The sequence below is a fragment of the Corythoichthys intestinalis genome, chromosome 17 (assembly GCF_030265065.1).
Source record: "Corythoichthys intestinalis isolate RoL2023-P3 chromosome 17, ASM3026506v1, whole genome shotgun sequence".
In the NCBI taxonomy this organism is placed as follows: domain Eukaryota; kingdom Metazoa; phylum Chordata; class Actinopteri; order Syngnathiformes; family Syngnathidae; genus Corythoichthys; species Corythoichthys intestinalis.
Window position 1 is genome coordinate 39,450,915 of NC_080411.1, and position 23,745 is coordinate 39,474,659.

At 37.0% G+C, this 23,745-nt stretch overlaps 1 protein-coding gene across 2 annotated transcripts in view; it reads right to left on the reverse strand.

The window, feature by feature from the left end:
* Positions 1–2,507: 2,507 nt before the first annotated feature.
* Positions 2,508–23,745, reverse strand: part of vldlr (very low density lipoprotein receptor) — a 42,004-nt gene continuing 20,766 nt past the window's right edge. The window contains exons 14-20 of one of the 2 annotated variants that reach the window (XM_057818807.1): positions 23,295–23,434; positions 21,112–21,253; positions 17,432–17,581; positions 13,508–13,567; positions 10,370–10,447; positions 9,987–10,156; positions 2,508–2,938 (exon numbers count right to left, since the gene is read on the reverse strand). In XM_057818807.1, coding sequence (XP_057674790.1) covers positions 2,903–2,938; positions 9,987–10,156; positions 10,370–10,447; positions 13,508–13,567; positions 17,432–17,581; positions 21,112–21,253; positions 23,295–23,434 — 776 coding nt within the window. In that variant the 3' untranslated portion in view covers positions 2,508–2,902. The remainder of the gene's footprint in view (positions 2,939–9,986; positions 10,157–10,369; positions 10,448–13,507; positions 13,568–17,431; positions 17,582–21,111; positions 21,254–23,294; positions 23,435–23,745) is intronic. The other variant, XM_057818808.1, reaches the window with a different exon arrangement.

A 23,745-nucleotide genomic window follows, 5' to 3' on the forward strand; every position in this document is an offset into this window, starting at 1 on the left:
ATTTGTAAATGGCGGAAAACAGACAAGACTGATAAAGCAGTTTCTGCTCTTTCACTCTTTAAATGAAATTGCTGTATTTTAAGCCAAAACAACTGTGTCTGATAGAACAATCAATGTCTATATGCTGCCATAGCAGATTCATGGCGCATTAAGCCCCCGAACTATCTTTCATTTGTCCGTTTTACCCCGAAAACCCCCGTTTACAGACGTCGCGCAACCGCCTTTGTTTCAACCCAGCCATAAAACAAAGGTAATATTCAAAATGTCGTTTTTAGCTTAGAATCATTGACGTCTCATTTTTTATTATTCACTCACATATTTTAAAGTTTTAAACAAATTATGTCACAATGAAAAAAATGGCGTCTAAAAACGTCATGCGTATCTACTTCATAACTCGCTTAATTGTATTTTCTTGTTACTGTCGCCTTTTCTCCGATTTGTTAGATGATAATCGAGCCAAAAAAACAAAAAAAAAGTTTAAAAGGGTAAATATATGAAAATCTCGACCGCTCCTTGATGTCTGCGATTTCTGCATCGCGGCCCTTGTTATATCACCATGTTTCGCCCGTATAATTCCCCCAAAATCCAGCTATGGCCATTCACAGCTGTCTTGACACTCAGTGGTACATGCTACGGAGTTTTTGGATCGAAACAAGGAAAGTACGCGATAATATCTCGTTAAAGTCATGGCGTCTAACTCTCTCGCGTGCTCTCACTTCCAGATAGGGTTTTGCTGTTTAAAAAAAAAAAAAAAAAAAAAAAAAATGCCCTCCTGTTCAAAAATTTTCTTCCCCAAGAAAATTGAGATTTTAAGCTTTCCAATGATGTATCACACATGCATATCGGAAAATTTTGAAAGTTGGACAAATTGGGGGGTCTCAGAGCGGAACTTAAAGTCATCTGAGTGTTTTCCGCCATATAGATGTGTTCGAGAAGTGATATTGTCTGTACAAGGTATTCTTTTGATAAGGTGATGGGTGCCATACCTAACCTCAGAGATATCCTCCAAACCCTTTGTGATAGATGGTATGTATACGTATATATACCACCATTTTGCAATGTTTTACAGAATACAATCAGTTTTGACCATAGTATGTAGAAAGGACAAAAACGCCTATGACCATACATGCTGTTTCTGTTGAATCATCAAATATAAAACTGTTGAGTCATTTTATTCTGTTGAATGTTTATCCTAAAAAGTTGAATATCAAGCTTCAAAACGCTTGTAATGTTGATGTCCCATTAACATTACAAATTTTGATCCCCCCAAAATGGGGATTTTTTGTCTTTTTGGCTCCAAAATGTTGATTATAATTGGTCAGTGACGAAAACTGTTTGGACAAAGATTATGGTGTCCTGAAAAAGGTACCATTGTGAACATTTTCTTCTTTGAAGCAACATCAAAAGCATGCAAATTTGGCGACAAATAGGCTCAGTTATTAAAGGGTTAGATGCTTTATTGAGAGTCCACTCGAATCCACTCACGCTGCTGGAGAACAGCCTCTCACTAACACAAGGAGTTGCCACAGCACACTACCACTAGTGTTTAACATGCTAAATGATAACTGAAAGTTTAACATGTTACTGTCCCACCGTGCCGCCTTCATATTGTGATTTTTGAACAGAAAAATGCTGGTGATAATCAAATCCTTCATTGAGTGCACTCAAATCCACTCATGCTTTGACGCTTACACTGCTGAGAACAGCCTCTCACTACGTAATGTTTCCTTAGCATACCGCTCGTGTTTAACAAGCTAAACGATAATTGACACATGTGCGCCTCTAATAGTGGAGCTACCAAGCTTCTCTGACAAGATCAGAGCTACACCCCTGTCAATCATCGTTAACTCAAGGGCACTGCTGACCAAGAAAAGCAGCAGGGAGGGAGAGTGAGGAGGCTGTATGAGCATGAAGCAAAAATCCTTTTCACCCGATTCTGATCCTCTGAAAATGGCGCGATCAGCCCGATTGCCGATCACGTGATCAAGACGATTAAATAAAAAGCTGTACCAAAAAGTAATGACAGAAAGCCACAGTTGGAAGAATGTTTTGGATTAGTTTTAATTCAAGTGATTTGCAAATCGCCCCCCCCACTGATACAGAGATTTCAAATATTTAAACAACTGTACAAGGCTAGAAAAGAGCCACAGCCACAACACACATACAAAATAGTTTTACCAAATTGTTGTTTTCCTTCATGTTCAATACATTTGAAACCTAACCCTGGTACAATGCCCAACCATAGCAAAAAAGATCTCATGTCAAATGTATACAATCTTATTTACACACATTTGATCAAAGTGCACTGAATAGAATCCTGATCGACAGCCTGAAATGATGCTAAATATGTACAATGTTGATAATCTGTCAATAATAATAATAATAATAATAATTAATCGTTAAAGAGAGAGCAACTTAGCATATTGAAAAATGAAAACATTTTACTGAAGACTAGTGCAGACTAGTTTTATAACCTGTCCACCAGACTTGATCAGTTTGGCAAGATGAGGACTAAAGCTGCCTGTGTGATTTCAAGTTCCACAGACCAAAAGCAGCTCAATAAGTCTCCTGACAAATACATTTTCAGGTCTTTTTTTAAAAAAAAAAAAAAATCTGATGGGACAAAAACAAAACGAAAACACATTGTTAAACTGTTTTCAGGGCGGGACAGAGAAGATTGAAAACTCAGGACGTGAAAACAAAGCAACACATTATTATTTACAAAATAAATAACATTTCTTTCAGTTAACTGTCACCACTGACAATGATATAATGCACTTCAGGAGGCATGTTGTACTGTGAGCAGTTTTGCTGATGGGACAACTCCCTCGAGGTGGGAACAAGGGGATACCATGCTTTTCCATGAGCTTTATTAATGAACAAAAAACAAACACCAATATGGTCACGATAGATCATCCTCTGTGCTAACAATTGAAATCTGAAAAGACAAAAACAAAGATTTAATGATTATCGTATGAACAATGACGAACCAAAAAGTTTCCCAAGTCACAAAACACCACTACGGAAAAAAATGACTTTAGTTAAACCCGTCAAACCACAGCTGCCATATTAGTTGTATAACTGAGTGAGTGACCAAGATTGAAAATTGTAATGACTAAGTAAACAAAAGACTTGAGTCCATCTGTTGATTTTTAATAAGGAACACCAAGTAAAGATGAAGGCTTCTCTGCTAGTCACCAATTGCTTGCCAAAAAGGAAGGCATTGTAATTGGTGTGTACGTTTTTAAAGGGTACCACAGATAGAAAGACATGTAGTTCTTAAAAGATAAATTTTAGTACGAGTTATAATAATTTGATATTAAAGACCCTCTTTATGTTTTTGTTTTAATATAATTTTTAACCAAAAAATGAGCTAGTAGCTCACCATTGTTGTTGATGTCGCAGGGCGGCGCACAACCGTACTTCTAGTAGAGGTGCACGATAATTATCGGTCCGATAATAGGAATTATGACGTCATCCCAATAAATCCGATAACACTACATATTATAGGGCCTATTAATAATATTTCTGGCACGTGTCGATGGATTGGGATGTGTGCGTTTCCACTCCTGTTTTGCCAGTATGCAAAGTTTTGTTACTGTTCTAGAGGCCGTATTTTTCCTTCACAGAGTTTTAAACCTTACTATGGCAATTGGCAAATGTTTGCATTTTACTGTGTTATGTTTACAAGTTCTTGAGAGGTCTTTTGGCTATTAATAGGGTTGCTGTTTTATAGTTGCCAAGGTAAGAAAGTTGTTTCATGGATCAAGATGACAAAAAGTCTCCTCTCCTGTTGCACCAAATTTTTATCTGCTGACAAAGCACAATACCTGCTGGGTTTATGTTTGTTATAGATCAGTGCTCATTGTTCAGGGGAATACATTGTCAATGATATTGACTGATTGTGATCGACTAAAAATAGTTTTATTTGAAAAAAAATAATACGGGCACTTTATTTGAAGTTAAAACTGTTCTTGTCTTTGTTTTGTTCATTATAATGTTCATGTCATCATGAAAAGTCTGGTTAGGTCAAAGGCATATCTATGCTGAATCCACCACTAGTACTTTTGACCTAAAGGTGTTAAAAAACTATATACATTGAAATTATATACTGTACATATATACATATACACATACATACATATATATGTATATACTATATATATCTGTTATCGTATCAGTATCTGCCTTGAGCAGGAAGTTATCGATATCAGTTTCAAAAAATGGATATCGTGCACCCCTAACTTCTAGTATCACTAACTATGTAAGATAGTGATTTAAATACACCACAAGGTGTCAAAGGAGAGTTTTAAATTTATTAGCGATCAAGCCAAGGAGTGCATTTTGTCCCTTGGCTGATGCCGTAGGTTTCCTTTTTAGTGCGGGTTCATTGTGCCTTATGTTCATTTGTATGTTGTCTCCACAACATACAAGACTCCTGATAATGGCTCTCAGCATGATAGTTTGTATATTGTGAATAAATATTGCCAACCAGTGTATTTGTTGAGCTAAACGAGTTGCTAAAATGTTTATACAGAGCTTGACCAAAGTCTGAGTTTTATGTGTATTTTGCATATCTATTTTGATTGTGACAACTATCTCCATAATATTGGAATAAGTTGGATCACACAATAGTTTACCGTAAAGATTTGCAAACAGTTTTTGACATCAAATACTCTCCTGCGCTCTTCACTAGAGTAGGAGAATGCTGTCACTAGCGAACTTGACACATGAACGCTATGCATCTCATCCAGTCTTTCCTGTTCATTTTGCTTTTGCTGTCCTCCTCATATTTATGTTCAAATTTGGTTCAAATTGGAAGGGTAGAACCGATGACATGTTTAAGTACTTAAAGAGTGACACTGGAAGTTTGGCAGTGTAGCGATGTAACGTCACCGCTGTGCAACGTCAACACTGGCCACCTACTAGTTAAAATAATTTTACAAATTTTATTAAAACAAAAACATTAAGAGGGAGTTTAATACCAAATTATTATAACACATACAACATCTTTTAAGAACTCCATGTCTTTCTGTGGTACCCTTTAAGGTTCGTTTTACCTGAGTTGAGCAGTTGCTTAAAGGGTTGTATTTTTGTATTCTTTGTTGAGATGTTACTACTTAGCACAAAACCCTAAGCTAGTTGCAAATTATGCTAATCAGTAGAGGTGCATCGGCACTGCCCTCACAATTCGATTCGATTACGATTCGGAGGGCCACGATTCAATTCGATTCGATTCAGAGGGTCACGATTCGATTCGGTTTGATTCGGCAATGCATTAAAGCCTGGGATGCATTAAAATTCTAAAGCAAAGCATATTTTTCGTGAATCATGAGGCAACACAAGCGGTCAGACATTAAACAAATTTTTATTGGCTCTTGTGTCACTCCTGGTTGAAGTCAAATGAAAATAGTATACTTTCAGATATATAAAAAAAACAGATCACAGCATTTAATTAGTGCTCTTTTTTTTTTTTTACACACAGTAGCAGCCTTTCACACAGTGCAACATCTGAACTGTGCAAAATCAGTAATAACCGTCACTGTATTTTAGTCACAACGACCCATCAATAAAAATATTCAAGTAAATATTAAAGAAAACGACAAAGAAAATATTGTAGTGCAGCAGCATCTTTATCGCAATAACAATCCAGGGAATTGATTGATATTTGAATGTAAAGTAGCTCCCTCTACAGCTGAGCCTAGATCTTGAGCCCGAACCTGAACCCGACCCGACCGAATTTCAGGCCGGGTCGGGCCCAAAATATCAATTTATGTTCGGGTCGGGTCGGATCGGGCTGGACTTCTCTCGCAAACGTTTTTTTAAATAAATATATATTTGTATACTAAAAGAATGTATGGATGTTAAACTAAGGAATACATGTTATAAAATAAATAGGCTGAAACAGAGAGAAGGCGCTTTTGTAATCACAAACATGAGCCAGTGCGTTGTTTGCGCACATGAACGCCATGGCCCCGCCCTCCTTTTAATCTTCCCCACCCGCTCTTGGCGCTCTCCGCGAGTCTGCAACGCTGCATCCTAGTATTTCCTTTTTGGATTTCAATATAGAGCCGCAAGAGGTTAAAAGCAAACTAAAGACGGTGGGATTGAAAAGGCAAGAATCCACGAGTGGTGTGTGGAAAGGATTTAAATTGATAGTGGAAGATGTTACAGAAAACGAATGCAACAAATGTGGCGCTTTGCTCTCGTACGAGAGCAGAAAGACTGGCACATTGACGCTGAGCAGGCCTTTTAAAAACTGTACTGGCCTAAAAGATATTAGTCAAACATCGTTATTATCATTTATTTCAAGGGCTGCACCTCTTCGTGCTAAGCAGGACATCGTGGAGTTCGTGGTGTTCCTTAAAACGTCATTATTTTGTTTCAGTGCTCCTTAAGGCAGGTTGTTCTTTTGTGTGTTCTGATGCGAGTCATTAAAATAAAGAATGTTATTTAAAAGCATTTTAGTTTATTTTTTAATATGCTGCTGTTCCTCTTTGTCAGAGAGGTGCGTATAGTGAGCACACAGAAATATATTTAACAAACCTTTCCAGCGTTATTTCGTTGTGTAAATGCATTTATAATTATAATAAAAATATGTAGACTATTTAAACATCAAGAAAACGTGCGTTTTTTTCCTGCCAACTTGAAGAAATTGAAATAAATGTCTATTGCATTTTGCCGAGGAATGACGCATGAACTATCCACCTGATAGAACAGACACACAAATATAAACGATATAAATGTTTATATGCATCTTACAGTCTTGTTTATCTGGGAGAATTTGTTACAAAAGACAGGTTTTAATTTAGGGATGGGAATTGATAGGATTTTTACGATTCCGATTCCATTATCGATATTGCTTAACGATTCGATTCTTTATCGATTCTCTTATCGATTCTAATTTGGGAAAAAAAGAACAAACGTTTTGATTGGCATCGAGTTTGTTTAATCAGAAGTCGCAACCTTACAAACTCACAACGAGATCAAAAGAGGCCCAAAGCCTCAATGTTAACTGTGGCAATAAGTGGCAAATACACAAGAATGTGTAAAATTTTACTGAAACATTTATCTAATAGAAATAAAAAATATTGGTATATATATATATAGGCAGATAGGTTTTTGTCCTGCCTTTGGCAATATGTGTTAAAGCAGGGGTCCCCAAACTTTTTCCTGTGAGGGCCACATAACTTTTCCCTTCTCTGATGAGGGGCCGGGGTCAGGTTGTTACAGAAAAAGTGTGACGATTGCAGAAGTGCATAAATATAAAAAATTATTGTTTTTCAGAAAGCCACAATCAAATAACCCTTTCTGGATTCTTTATAATAATAATAATAATTAATAATAAAAACACTATTAATCAAATAGATAATAACCAAATAACCCTCTCTGAATTCTTCAAGGAAAAGGCCAGAAAATAAATAACACGATTGAGAAAAAAAAAAAATTCAAAATGGCCGGACCAAATGTGGAGGCGGGCCATATTTGGGCCGCGGGCCGCGGGCCGCAGTTTGAGGACCACTGGAGCGCGCATACACCCAAAGAAGAAATGCCGCATCCAAGTGAGTGAGAGAGGGAAACACTTCTACGAGCCTACGTTCTTTGTTAATGTTAATATCTACAGAGGCAACGCCTGTATGTATCATCTTTTGTGTTGTTGTTGTTGTGTTTCCACTCGCGATCGGACACAAGTCCAGTTGTGTAGTGGTTTGAACGATGTGCTAATGCTAGCGAACGAATGCTAACCATACTGTTATTAGCAGCTAATCATCGCTGATTTACTTTGATGCAAACCTGTTTGTTATTGGGGACGAAATTGATTTGTTTCATTTCTTAGTTTCACTCTTCAAGTGATGGTTGAATAAAGTCAGCAAATTATACCAACGTCTTCTGCATCGTCATTTGGGAGTTTAGCTAACTGTATAGCCGGGACTTTGTACTGTGAAGACACACTTTCAAGCGTTTGAACCTACGTGCTGTCATTGTTATGTTTATGGCTGCAATGCTCGTGCTTACCCGTCGTAACCTTTCATTTTCACACTCTTTCCTGGTGAAGTGTAGTCAAACTTTGGAGCGAGTGGTTCTTGGCGCCATGCTAGTTTGATGCATTTGGACAACAAGACAGTCACGACGCAATATGCGTCTTCAGGACTCGTTAAAGGGATCGTTAAGGCTTTTTCATTGTGATGTCGAGGCCTCGAAACACTCGGAACCGGTTCCGAATTGGAATCGGATTTCGATTCCCATCCCTAATTATGCACATAGGCATCGTCCCAGTTGTGATCACACAAAACGCAACCACGCATTGCATCCCTGCATTTGCTCCTCCTGCTGAGTCCTCACAAATAAAACTGGCTCGGGCCTACAAATGAAACGTACATTTTCGGGCTCTCGGCCTTTAATACACGGGGCCGGGTCGGGTCGGGCTGGATTTTTTAGGCCCGAACTAAGCTCTAATCGAGAGAGCACAGAGATAGGACATAATATAACAATGGCTGAAGCGGAGAAAGTGGGAGCGAGAAAGATTAGTGATGCACCTAACACATTAAAAGCAGACATCTGGAGACATTTTGGCTTCTACGAGGTTGGTGGGAAACGACCAGAGTTATGCGGTGTGTAAAAAATTAAACATGAGAATAATAATACAAATGGGGAAACCAAATCCATTGCATCACCGGAATTGCGCAGGGAAGATTTTTGAACGTACTTATATATTTTAAAATGCGCTGAATCGATTCGGCTTGTTGCCCGCATCGAATCGTCCATGCCCCGCATCGGGATGCATCGCCGCATCGATTATTGTTGACACGCATACTAATCAGTGTCTTAACTGTCAGTTTGTGTTTGGAGAAGCATATTAGCACCCGAGTTATTGTTAGAACGCAGCCTTTTTTTTTTTTTTTTTTTTAAATAAACACATACATAAACCCCTTCATATAAGAGTCTCCTTTCAACTCCTAATCATGCTGCAAATTGTCATACAAGAGTGCTGTTTGATAAAGAAAACCAATTCATCACAGTCTGCCTCCTCGTTCGATTTTGTTGTTTAGTTTGTTTAAAGAAAATAAATGAGTCACTGACAATTCATACCAGCTTTGTCCACAAGAAAAAAAAAAAGTCAATCAGCAGCACTTTATATGAATGAACAGGACTTGTCAGATTTGAGTCCTGAGAATTCATGTTTTACACTCAGAACCTTTATTAAAAAAACTTTTATGTACTTAAAACTACAGTTGTAGACTACAGTAGCCTACAGTTAAGTCAAGAAGCTGCAATAAAATATTTTTGAAGGAAATAGTCATCCATGTTGTCTTCATTTTTACTTACAACATACCTAAAACTACTTCAAGTGAAACTGTGAAGGTATTTGAAGAAAATTGACATTCACCTGCTAAATCACTCAGTAGTACAACATTACTGTAATACAGGACAACGTTCTGTCATAACAATACAAATACGGTACCACCCTTGGAATGTTTAATTTGGACTGTATTCAGAAAAATGTTGGGCTGAAATAAATTCACCGTCTTAATGATGGTGTCCGAAAAATGATCATTCTCCTGACAAGGCAGTTATATTTACACAAACATTTGTCAAGGTCACATGGATATGTTTATGGGGTTTGTTGAGTTTTGTGCCAGCAGCTGTGAGGCTGAATGCAAAGGTTAGTGCAGTCCTGCCTTGGAGCTTTGATTGGTCTGAGGTTAATCTGCTTAATCTGTGTACGGAGGAATGTGCTCTGGATGGCCAACAATGCCACTAAGATTATTGAAGGCTGCAGATGAGTGCTGAGGTTATTAACAAGCAGTCTCAATCTTGTGTCGAGATTATTTAATCCATCTTAATCTAATGCTTAGGGCCTCTGCACCAATTACTCAGTTTCTTTATCCCGCCGGGGCTCTGTTTATATTACGAGGTCAATTTAGGGTAAAAGTTATATTATGTGGAGTCCCCCCCCAAATAACCTTCATTTCTAAGCTACTTACCGCTGGATACGTGTGCCCCACATTGGCACCATGTCGTGTGATGTCAATGTTGAGGTCTTCTTCTGTAGTCTTCAGGTAGACTGGGTTGTCAAAATTCATGCTTTTCTGGTTCTTCAATGTCCAGTTTCTCCACATCAAATAGCCACCGGCTGCAGTCATCGCAATAAGCACTGCGTGTGAGATTTTGTATATTAGTCAGCAGCAAGAAAAAAAAAAAAAAAAAAAAAAAAAAAAGAAAAACGTTTTAGATAATATTTGCAGCAAAAAGTGATTAAAACAACAACAAATTATATCGCAAATATTGAATATTGAGTGCAATACAACATATTTTAGGTGGTCAAATAAATACCAATAATAAAGTACATGTTATGAGGTGTACTTACACACAGGTAGTATGGCCCAAGCTGCAGCAGATCCTCTGGCTGTGGTGTTTACCTGAATTGAAGTACTCACATTGGCTTCTGTAAAAACAAAAGTAGAGTGCAATCTTAAGGGCTTCATTTTTACAAAGATGCTTTAAGGGGACTGCCATCTGTATTCTGATAAAGCAGTCATTCGTTACATTCAAATGAGTGAAGAGTTTGTATAAAAACATGAAAGTCAGAGCCTACAATAACTGAGTACCAAACTACATTCCTGCAAATCCTTTACTAGCAGTCATTTCCTAAAAGTTGTTGAAACCAAAAATGTCTCCACACAAACAAGTCTTGACATTTTAACCACTAGTTGTAGTCCAATATAAATTCGGTGCTGCAACTATAAATTGATTAACTCGAGTAATTCGATAAAAAAGGTTTGAATTAAATATTGCTGCTTCAAGGATCTGGATCTTAGACTGAATTGGTTAATTTTGAATTTAGTTGTATTAATTTGGCTGGATTACAGCGCCATCTGGTGGCAACAAGTGAATATGCCATAACGCTAACATAGCTGAATCCAGCTGCTCCCTGTTAAGACCAACCACAGACTTTAAATGGTATTGACGGGTCAGATCGGTCAAGATCTCTTCAAGAGGCGCTATTCACAAACACGCACGCAACGATCTAACGCCAGATTTCTGTTGAAAAAATATGAAAGCTGTGTACCGCATACAAACAGGAAAGATCGTCTCAGGAGTTATTTGTTCGAGGATTCCAGGTAATTATATTTTTCGTACCATGCATGCATTTTGAAACGTAGGAAAAAAAAAAAAAAAAAAAAAAAAAAAAAAATCAATAGGAGAAATTAGACGCATTATACATTGTACTTCGCAATATTCACGTAAAATAAATGCTAACTGCATGTTTTTTTTTGCTTTTAACCAAGAACCGAGACTGTTTTGCGTCAGTATCTATAAAGAATTCGGGGATTTAAGTATTTATTCACAAGAATTTTCACCAAAAAAGCTCTGTTTAAATAAGGCGGGCATTAGCTATATTCACTAACAGACTATTATTGTACTTCGACATATTTACGTAAAATAAATGCTAACTGCACGTTTTTTTTTTTGCTTTTAACCAAGAATCGAGACTGTTTTACATCCATATATACAAATAATTCAGATATTTAAGCATTTATTCACAAGAATATTTACCGGAAAAGCTCTGTTTACATCAGGCAGCCGCTAGCTACATTTACTAACAGACTAGCATTGTACTTCAACATATTTATGTGAAATAAATGCTAACTGCATGTTTTTTTTTTTTTTTTTTTTTTTTTTTGCTTTTAACCAAGAACCGAGACTGTTTTGCGTCAGTATCTATAAAGAATTCGGGGATTTAAGTATTTATTCACAAGAATTTTCACCAAAAAAGCTCTTTAAATAAGGCGGGCATTAGCTACATTCACTAACAGACTATTATTGTACTTCGACATATTTACATAAAATAAATGCTAACAGCACGTTTTTTTTTTTTTTGCTTTTAACCAAGAATCGAGACTGTTTTACATCCATATATACAAAGAATTCAGATATTTAAGCATTTATTCACAAGAATATTTACCGGAAAAGCTCTGTTTACATCAGGCAGCCGCTAGCTACATTTACTAACAGACTAGCATTGTTCTTCAACATATTTATGTGAAATAAATGCTAACTGCATTTTTTTTTTTTGTTTTTTTTTTGCTTTTAACCAAGAATCGAGACTGACGTCGTGTCTAAAGAATTCAGGGATTTAAGCATTTATTTACAATAATTTTTAACGAAAAAAAGCTGTGAAAATGCTCTTTGTCTGCGATTCCACTGTCAGCTTTGACGGCCTCGCCAACAATGCAGGCCCTCTATTGGCCCTGCGCCCCATCAATACATTATGAAGTCTATAGACCATCATAAGGAATTTTTTTGTTTTAGCCAATATGTTCATGCATTTGTTATTTTAGAAGTATAATTAGCAGTGTTTTGTGGGAAAATGAACAATTTGTGAAGAGCTTTGTAAAAAAAAAAAAAAAAAAAAAAAAAAAAAAAAAGTTAGCATTTAAGCTAGCTGACTTTTGCTTTGCTAGTTGGCGAATTGTTTTGCTGTACGTAGAGCCTCATTTTTTATACCGTTTGAGGCTAAGGTCAGGTATTTTAATTTATTTTTAAATATATTTATTGCTTGTGAAATGAATTCTGCATAGTTTGAAGAAACATTCGGGAATTTTATTTTGTATTGCCATTTTTCTTTTGAAAGTGCAATCTTAAAATAAATAATTGCAGGCATAAACACATTTTACATCCCCTAAAATTTATTCAACGCATTACATGTTTGCAATCAGATTACTATTATTTGAACTAATCGATAGATTAATTTTTACCTAAATTGATAGCTGCAGCCCTACTACAAATGTCTTCCAAGACTGAATGTTTACTGCTCCCTGTCCATAAGTAAATAGCATAGACATGTAGGTTATTATACACTAAATGTTTATTTGCAGCACTATAGACTACTGTAGTAGTACGTTATAAGAAACGAGTCACTTCCAATATGAGCACACTCACTCAAGGTAGAAAGCAGTCCTTTCACCCTTTGGCCCCATGTAAAAAAGGACTTTCCAATAGTGACAAGCTGTTAACAAGTGATGTGAATGTCAAATAGCAAAGCTCAAAGCAGGGCAGGAGAATTCACTCCTAAAGTTATTTATAATCAAGAGTTGTAAAGGTGGACCTCATCCTAACAAGCTGACATTTGGAAAACTAGCCGGTCACAACAGATGAACACCGCCACAAAAACCTAAGCCTGTGAAAGTTTATAAAAGCAATAATGAAGATGGTTATCTGCTGTGAACTCATGTAAATTCAACTTAACCCAAACCTAAGAAGTTAGTATGATTTAGGGCCCTCAAAATTGTTTTAATTGTCGATTACTCTGTACATTAGGCAAAAAAACAAACGGCGAATATCATGTTTTGTCTCCATTACAAATGGAAACCACTTGTATAACAGAGAGAGAGTATGCAGCCAGAAAAAGGGAAAGCACTTTTAAAAAGTAAGCCTTGAGGTGAGTCGCAAGCAGCACAGCCCAGCATCAGGAAGCAGAGCAGGCAACAGCTGATGGTTTTACCTGGGGAAGGTGGCATTACAGGTTTCTTATCCTCCTTTGAGAGGGTTTTTGTAGAAGAGTCTGTCAAAGAATTAATGGTCAAACTTTTGAAAACAACAAAAAAAATATATAGGCCACTGAACATAAAATGGTGTTACTGCTCGCATACATGAAATTTGGAGGAGGTTGTGGGGGTTCATATCATACACAAGAGCCTATTTAATGGTAAAAGCTTCCATAACAGTGATTCACAGTTCCTTATGGTGCAGCTGCAGTTTCTGAATAGGATAAAGTTGTTTGCTAGAGATTTAGTAATAGAATTTGGGATAGAAGGCTTCTGGCAACAACCCCAACTTGAGATGGTGAAAGGCAACCCTCTCCTGAGCCATTCTTAATTCTGCGCAGCAAATTCACAGATGGGTATGTTAACAAAATTACACACAAAAACTTGCAATCCTGAGTTTCAAGGCAAATCAGACTAACGAGGCATTTTTCTTTTGAGGAGCACGGAGTTGTCAGGGAGATGTTCTAGCACTTTGTTTACACCAGTTACTTGGTCTGTAGCTGAGAGTCTAATTAGTAGTTTATATGCACTGAATTCCATTGCTGGGTTCCTTTCTGACAGCCTCTGTACGTAATCAAACAACAATACTGTGGGAGAGTAGAAAGAAGGATGTCTCACCTCCCTCCCCAAAAATTAAAAAGAAAATAGTATAACAGCCGAAGCAGTAGACAAGTATTCCCTTGTCACATTGTTAGGGAATGAATAAGACTTGTCAAATGTTTAAAAAAAAAAAAAAAAAATCATTTTTTAGCATTAGTGACCCAATACAAGCTCTACACAGCATGTGTGACAGGCTAATACAGTGAACCCTCGCTACTTCGCGCCTTAAACTTCGCGCCCTCAGTCCATCGTGCATTTTTTTCAAATCAAAATACATTTCAAAATGTTGATAAATGCTTGTGTACATGTACAAATCATTTTCTTTTCAATCTCATAGCGATTACATTTGCAGCACGTAAAAACCATACAAAAAAATTATATTTAATTTTTTTCCCCCACGCCTCTACTTCGCATATTTCCGGGGTGGGCACTGTACTGTATGAAAGGTAGACATTTGATTTGTTCACAAGATGTTCAGATTTGATTCAAAGAAAATAGTCATTAACTATTAATTACCATCAGTTTTCATCAAAAAAATGATAACGAAAATATTTTGAACAAATTTTTCATGACGTCAACGACGAGCTAAAAACAAATTCCAGTTTTCCTCTGACAAGACAAAAATTCGACAGTTTCAGTTTCATGTTCACAATGAGTGATATTTTCATATTGTACGTCAGCTTGCATCGTAGCAGTGTTTGTGTCGTATCACTCATGTGAGCATGTGAGTTTCAAGCTAGGCTGCACTCCATCTTGCTTTTTTGGATACGCTAAGATTTGTTTTCTTATCTTGGCAAGAGAATACGCAATGTTGCTTTAGCCTTTAAAGGTTTGTGCTGAGTGATCATAAGATGCTAAATGTAACTCGTAGCTTTGGCGTAGCATTTGCGTTTGCATTAGTGCTTGCATTAGCGTCATTTTAAAACACTGGCCAGTAGAGGTGTGCATCGGTACTGCCCTCACGATTCGATTAGATTACGATTCGATTCAATTCGATTCGATTCGATTCAGAGGGTCACGAGTCGATTCGGTTCGATTCGGCAATGCATCGCGATGCCTTAAAGCCTGGGATGCATTAAAATTCTAAAGCAAAGCATATTTTTCGTGAATCATGAGGCAACAAGCGGTCAGACATTAAACAACTTTTTATTGGCTCTTGTGTCACTCCTGGTTGAAGTCAAATGAAAATACTTTTAGATAATTAAAAAAAAAAACAGATCAGAGCATTTAATTGGTAATTTTAAAAAAATTTTTTTTTTTTTACACACAGTAGCAGCCTTTCACACAGTGCAACATTTGAACTCCTGTGCAAAATCAGTAATAACAGTCACTGTATTTTAGTCACAACAACCCATCGATAAAAATATTCAAGTAAATATTAAAGAAAGCGACAAAGAAAATATTGTAGTGCAGCAGCATCTTTATCGCAATATCAATCCAGGGATCAGTTCAGTTGCAAACAAAACATCCAACTAAATTGCAATGTAGAACAAAGGTAAAATGTTGGCCTAGCCCACTATATATGTGCAATCAACTTAGAAATGCAATCAGTAACTACCACATAACAATAAAAAATATTAAAATGAAGTGCAGCAGTATTTTAGCAGCCATAACAATCTGTTTCAACATGAGGAAATATCATTTTTTTTGCAATTGAGAGAGCAGAGGGATAGTAGAGGTTAGATGGGGCCTAAAAAAATCCAGCCCGACCAGACACGGCCCGCTGGTATTGAAGCCCGACCCGGCTTGGAGTGACGCGGAAAAAAAAAAAAAAACGCAGCAGCAGCAATTTATTTTCATTTCTTCGAGATGGCAGAAAAAACGCATGTTTCTTAATGTTTAAATAGTCTACATATTTTTGTGATCATTATAGAAGCATTTGCACGACGAAATAACGCTGGAAAAGTTTAATATTAAAAAAAAAACATGCGATTTTGCAGACACACAGAGAAGATTCAAAAGGTCTCTGAAAGCGATCCATGGATGGAAAGACGTAGTTCTTAAAAGCTAAATGTTAGTAGAAGTTATAGATTTTTATATTAAAACCCCTCTTAATGTTTTCGTTTTATTAAAATTTGTAAATTTTTCAATCAAAAAATAAACTAGTAGCTCGCCATTGTTGATGTCAATAATTACACCATGCTCACTCATTGTGCTAAAGGCCATAAAATCATTTGGACATAAGCGCCAGCAGGGGGCGCCAACCACCAAAAAACAAGTAACAAGCGGACATTACACTGCTGTCATTTTAATCTGTTTGAGCGGGGCATGTGCGTTAATTGCGTCAAATATATTAACGTGATTAATTTGAAAAATTAATTACTGCCCGTTAACGCGATAATTTTGACAGCCCTAAAAAAATAGCAAATCCCAGACTCCCCAGAGTTAAACACTCGGGCAACTTTTTAAAAACAGTTTGTGGCTTCCAGGTAGTTTTAATTGAAATTTATGTACTGCTTTTCCTGCTGTGTATTATCACCACCAAGTTGGCATTGTCCTTGTAGACTACAAAATGCGCTCGTCTGTATGTTCATTCGAAAATTATTTTTGGCCAAAAACTTGAATTTCACAGAGAAAATTTTTGAGTAACTGTCGACTAAAACTAGACGAAGATGAAAACATTTTGAAATGACTAAATTATGACTAAGACTAAGAAGTATTTTTGTCCCAAAAACAAAAAAGGGCTGCCAAAACACAGTACCAAAATCTAATGTAACATATAAAACTTGAAAAATTGATTCAGTAACTTTTTAGTTAAAATTCTGTATGAGTGTGGAAAGAACCGGTGAATACAAGACAGTGCAGTTGAAAATAGATTCCTTTTGTTTCATGTAACGGAATCAGGCCAAAATAATTCTGGCTGTAATAAATGGAAAATGCAGTCACGTTTTTTAATTTAGTACAACTAACATCTTATAGTAGGATTGCATTTTTTAACTACCATTAAACAAACACATGATGTGTATTGTGCAAAAGCAGTAATGTGATTTATTATTACCCATCATTTAGCCCATATGTACCATAGGGCAGTGGTACTCGATTTAAGGTACAAGTACTACCTGTTCATGGGCTCCCTACCACTAGTCAGTAAGCAACAGATCCACCAAGTTAACCTATTTAACCTAGCAAGCCTGAAAGGAAAACACCTGGTTGAATTGCTTCTTGACGTTGGTCCTAGCTTGCTTTCTGGTTTCACATCAATAATCTTTTCTGGGCGATGGATCATCAAGTGGCTTCATAAAAATTTTCTTCAAAGACTGGCAATCACAGTTTGCACTCACCAGGCCTGCAGCGTAGACCATCAGCAGCCAATTCCTGTCCACCTGGACATAAACATGTGAATTTGGGGGAGTGTTTGTTGATTTGTGGAGCAGGAAGACACATGTAGCTACAGCCTCCATTTGCACCTTTCTCTGCACACCAGTTAGTTCCTGAAAACAAAGGTTTTTTTGTTAGTTCCTTTCCACATTTAGCACTAGGGAGGGGAAAAAGTAGCGATTCCTTGATTTTCTATCAGTTTGCGAAGTCTCATTACAAGGAAAACGAGGCATGAAACAAGTTAACAATTTCAGATTTTGTGTGTAAAATGGGAGCGACTCAACACTCTCCTTGTGCCTATGGACTAATTTATCGCACCAGGGTAAGTGTGCACTTCATTTCTCACTATACCCATGCCAATTAAGCTGAAAGAACCTCTCAAGGAAACTAATTTGAGCTCAAATTTCAGCTTTCTGGCAAAGGCTATAAATAGTGTTTACAGATTTGATTTAAAACACCCCCAAAAAACAAACTTCCCACATTGTACTCATGTGTTATATTGTGTAGAATTTGGAAACTAATAGCTTCCAGGTAGATTTTTCTTTTGCAATAAACTGTTAAGATATGTCATGTTTTACTGCAAACAAGCCACAGGGGAGTGATTGAAAAGTTTCACATCAATCTTACTCCCTACTAACATTCCCAATTTATTGTTTCACTATCAGTGTTGTTTTCGTCAACGAAGACTAACGAAGATATTTCATCGACGGACAAATTTTTCATGACGATGAGAAAATAAGCTAAAAACATGTCTCTGGAGACAAATATAATGAGACTAAGGGCAGTTTTGTATGATAAGACGAGAATGTGACGGAAACTGGTGCATTTTCGTCACGTGTGACATTTTTTATGCATCATTAGCCTGCATCGTACTAGTGTGTGTCACTCATGTGACGTGCTGCTTACCCCCTCCCTACTCACCAGTGCCCTCTAGTCTCGCTTGTTTTGCAAGAGAACATGCAATGTTGCTTTAGCCTTTAAAGGTTTGCTGAGTGATCATCACACACTTAATGTAACTTGCAATGTTAGCATAACATTCGCTTTAGCATTAGGCTAGTGCTAATAGCGAGCGTCCTCAAATTTTTATTTATTTATTTTTTTAAACAGTAGGTAGATATAATTGAAAATACTGTTTTTCTGCTGAGTGCATTATCACCAGAAAGTTGGTGTTGTCCTAGTACACACGACCGTATATGGTGGAAAACACTCAGGTGACTTGAAGTTCCGCTCAGACCCCCAATTTGGCCAAATTTTAAAATTGTCCGATATGCATGTGTGATAGATACTTCATTGGAAAGCTAAAAAATCTCCATTTTCTGGGGGAAGAAAAATTTTGAAAAGGGGCATTTAAAAAAATAAAAAAATAAATTTGTTAAACAGCAAAGCCCTATATGGAGGTGAGAGCACGCGAGAGCAGAATTAGACGCCATGATTTTAAAGACACATTTTGCGTACTTACCTTGTTTCGATCCAAAACTCCATGTTGCATGTATCACTGAGTGTCAAGACACAGCTGTGAATGGCCACAGCTGGATTTTTTTTTTTTTTTGGGCGGGGGGGGGGGGATTTTATGGGTGAAACATGGCAATATAACAAGGGCCGTGATGCAGAAATCGCAGACATCAATGAGTGGTCAAGATTTTCTTTTTCATATAATTTAACATATCGGAGAAAATGTGACTAACAAAAAAACAAAACAAAAAAAAATAATACAATTAAGCAATAGTTATGAGGTAGATATCCATGACTTTTCATTGTGACGCCATTTGTTTAAAAGTTTAAAATATGCCAGTAAATAATTTTTAAAGCCATTTTTTTTAAAACGAAATATTAGACATCAATTAATGATTCTAGGCTAAAAATGACAGACATTTTGAATAATATAATTACTTTTTCTTTTTATGGCTGGGTTGAAACAAAAGCGGTTGCGCGACATCTGTAAACGGTGGTTTCCAGGGTAAAAAGGACAAATTAAAAATAGTTTGGGGGCTTAATGCACCATGAATCTGCTATGGCAGTATATAGACATATTGTTCTATCAAACAACAGTTCTTTTGGCTTAAAATACAGCAGTTTCTTTTAAAGAGGAGTGCAAGAGCAGAAACTGCTTTTTCAGTCTTGTCTGTTTTCCGCCATCATCCCCGACATCCTGGTGACCAAACTACTTAACTTGGGCCTCCTCCCCTCTATTTGTTCCTGGGTCAAGGATTTTCTGATTAACCGCTCACAGTATGTTAAACTCGGCCACTACACATCCCATACCATCAAACTTAGCACTGGAGCCCCTCAAGGCTGCGTGCTGAGCCCGCTTCTCTATTCCTTGTATACCCACGACTGTACACCTGTCCACTCATCAAACACCATCATAAAATTTGCTGACGACACAACTGTTGTTGGTCTCATCTCCAGAGGAGACGAAACCGCCTACAGAGATGAGGTACAGCGACTGTCAGCATGGTGCTCGGAGAACAACTTGGTTCTGAATTCCACCAAGACCAAGGAATTAATAGTGGACTACAGGAAGGTGCCTGCCTTGGAACCGGCACCTCTCTGGGTAAACGGAGTACGTGTGGAGCGTGTAAAGACCTTTAAGTTCCTCGGCGTACACCTATCTGATGACCTCTGCTGGTCAGCTAACTCCTCGGCCATAGTGAGGAAAGCTCGCCAGAGACTCCACTTTCTGAGGGGCCTCAGAAGGAACAACACGGGCAAGGAACTAATGACTGCCTTCTACCGAGCAGCTATTGAGTCCATCCTCACCTACTGCATTCCAACATGGTATGGAACCTGCTCGGTAGCGGACAAAAAATCACTGCAGAGGGTGGTGAAAGCAGCGGAGAAAATTATTGGCTCCTCTCTGCCACCTCTGGAGGACATTGCTGCTGCGCGACACCTTAAAAGAGCTAGGAACATTATTAAAGACTCTTCCCATCCTGCCCATCACCTGTTTGAACTGTTGCCCTCTAGCAGGAGATATAGGGCGATGAGGTCACGTACAACTAGACTCAGAGAGTTTTTTTCCTAGGGCCATCCGCGTTCTTAATACTGAACAGCACTAATTTCCTCATGATGCTGCTATGTAGCGACTTTTGCACAATAATTTATTCTTGTCTTTTATTCAGTGATATATTTTAGTTGTGTGTTATTTTATAGTCTTGTGTTTTATGGTCCCACGGAGTAGCTTTCCAATTTCGTTGTTTGCTGTGCTTGCAATGACAATAAAGGAATTGAATTGAATTGAATTGAATTGAAATTGTTGGAAACCTTTATTTTTGTACTGAAACTTTTGAATTTAACAGATGAAAACATTTGGACTAAACGTCAAAACTAGACGAAGAGATACATTTTGAAATGACTAAAATATTACAAAGACTAATAAGTATTTTCTTTCAAAAAAGAAAAAACACTTCACTATATGATCAGTTTTGGATGCATGTATTGGGTCTGTATGCAGGACATATACATTCTTCAAACCAAAATGGGTAAACAACAACATAAAGTACGCATCGTTTGATTATTACATTTATTATATTACCATTTAAAATCTGTGCTAATTTTTATGTTATAGGATTTACGCAATGACTTTATAATATCGATCCACATTACTTGTGTACAGCTTTTTGCAGTAGTGTGATTGTCTTACCCGATAGCTGAATGAGCTCATGATAAACTATGATGTCTTGCGGATCATTCAGGTTGCTGGCTAGTGTCACAATGTCCAATCCGGTGAATTTGTTAGCACCATAGATAGCTTTCTTCTCACCGTCTGTCCAGAAGACACGATCCTAGAAAGAGGATCGAAACATGCATCGTTACGGGGTTTTTTTTTCCTTGCAGGAGGGGGTGACTACTATAAATATATACTCATTTCATCTGAAAACAACGGATCAGAAAAAGCCCAATGATATCTACGTTAGTAAAAAAAAAATTGAGATGTGAATTCTAAATCATAAAAACAAGCACAAGAACACAATATGGTGGTGGGTGGCGTCATGGAGAATTAATATTTCACTCAGTCTGTTATTGGTGAGCATCCAGTGTTTTACTTTATGATCAATACTATGTTTTATTTTACTTTGATTCACATTTACTTTTGGTCATGTTTTCCTGTACTGTTTAAATTGTGTAAAGCGCGTGATCGAAGAAAGAACACTTATTATGTGTTATACTTGTGACGCAAGGTCCAGGGTTTTCCCCTGATCTGGTTTGTCTATTTAAGATTTACAACAAAAAGAGCAGCATGAAGTAATCCTAGTTTAGGGTCATGTTTTATTGCCAGAAACTTTCCTTTCTCATGTAGATTCCTTTAACCATGTAATAAATAAAAGTTGGGTTTATTGTCGTTCAGGAACGGGGAACAAGGGAGTATTAGTGTGGGTCAAGGGTTGCCAGGGAGATAAGGATGTTTTGTTTTTTCCTGAAAGGATGTTTAGTATTAAGCAAGTAAAGGAGGGGGCAGTATAAAGTATGAGCAGGCAGTGCAATGTTTGAATCACACACTCTCTGCCAGAGCTCCGTTTGTAGCATTAAAACATTAAACGGCTAATATTGGACTGATTCTTGATGAAAAATTGCTAAACCATAGACTTAATATTTTGACGTGACATTCCCCATTCACTGCGTCACGCCCTTGCGAAGGGGGGGCCGTCCCACACTCAGCTTCATTTATTAGCAGTTGGTCTCATGCAGCGATCCAATGCCGGATTTAAGTTGAAAAAGTACGAAAGCTGTACTGCATACAAACAGGAACGATTGTTCGAGGATTCAAGGTAATTTCTATAGTTTTCGTACCCTGCATGCATTTTTAAATGTGGGGAGAAAAAAAAAAAAAAAAAAAAAAAAAAAATCAGTGGGAGAAATTAGCTGCTACATTATACCTTGCAATTCTTACGTTAAATAAATGCTAACTGCCCGTTTTTGTCTTTTTTTTGCTTTTAACTTAGGATCGAGACCGTTTTACATCCATACCTATAAAGAATTCGGGTATTTAAGCATTTATTCACAAGAATTTTCAACGCAAAAAGCTCTTTGTTGTACTAAGGGGGCCTCCACAGTGACAAACACTAGCAGCCAATTCGACATATTTACATAAAAAATGCTAACTGCACTTTTTTTTTTTTTTTTGCTTTTAACCAAGAATCAAGACCGTTTTACGTCCATATCTATAAATTCAGGGATTTAAGCATTTATTCAGAAGGATTTAACAGAAAAAGCTCTTTGTTTACATATGGCGGCCGCTAATTTGCTTACTGACTGGCATCATACTTCACAACATTTATGTAACAAATGCTAACTGCACGTGTTTTTTTTTTGCTTTTAACCAAGAATCAAGACTTTTACGTCTATATAAAGAATTCAGGGATTTAAACCTTTATTCACAAGAATTTTAAGCGGAAAAAGTTCTGATATGGCGGCCGCTAATTTGTTTACTAACTAGCATCATAGTTCACAACATTTACATAAAATAAATGCTAACTGCACATTTTTTTTTTTTTGCTTTTAAAACTGTCTTGATTCTTGGTTGTGTCCATATCTATATTTAAGCATTTATTCACACGAATTTTCAACGGAAAAAGCTCTTTGCCCCCTATGAATTGGCTCAGTGCCCTTCATACATTATGAAGTCTATGGCTAAACAGTTGGAGTGGACAATTCTGGTCGTACCATGGAAAAAAAAAAAAAAAAAACATTTTAAAAGATAATTTGAGAAAAAAAAAAAAAAAAAAAAATCATAATTTACAGATACTTTTGGTATACCAATTGTGCAAAAAAAGTCAATATTTATGACAGTGACTAGATAAATTTAACAAAGCATTCTCTAGGTACCTCAAAAACGGTAAGAGCAAAGGGGTGAGCAAGGTAGTCAGAAGACTGAAGCACTTTCTTCCTGTTGTCTCCATTCAGGTCCACACTGCAGAGCATGTGTAGCTTCGAATCAACCCAGTACAACCTACCTTTGATTAGATCTAAATAAAAAGGACATAAAAGTGACATTTTAAAATGTCATGCTAATAAGGTTAAAAAAACAAAAACAAATGCAGAATACAGAGCGACAATGTAATTTCAGTTTGCTTTCTGCAAATGATTGAAACAACTCTTGGAAGAAATCAAAATCAATGAAAGCGAAGTCAGGCGTTTTAAATAGCTGTTTGAGAATAAGCACTGAAGCAACAATTTACAAATGGGACAAACAACCAGGCAATATTGCAGCTGCTGAATATGATTCAGTGTCTCAATATATGACCCAATGTCTATAAAATCTACAAGAACACACACA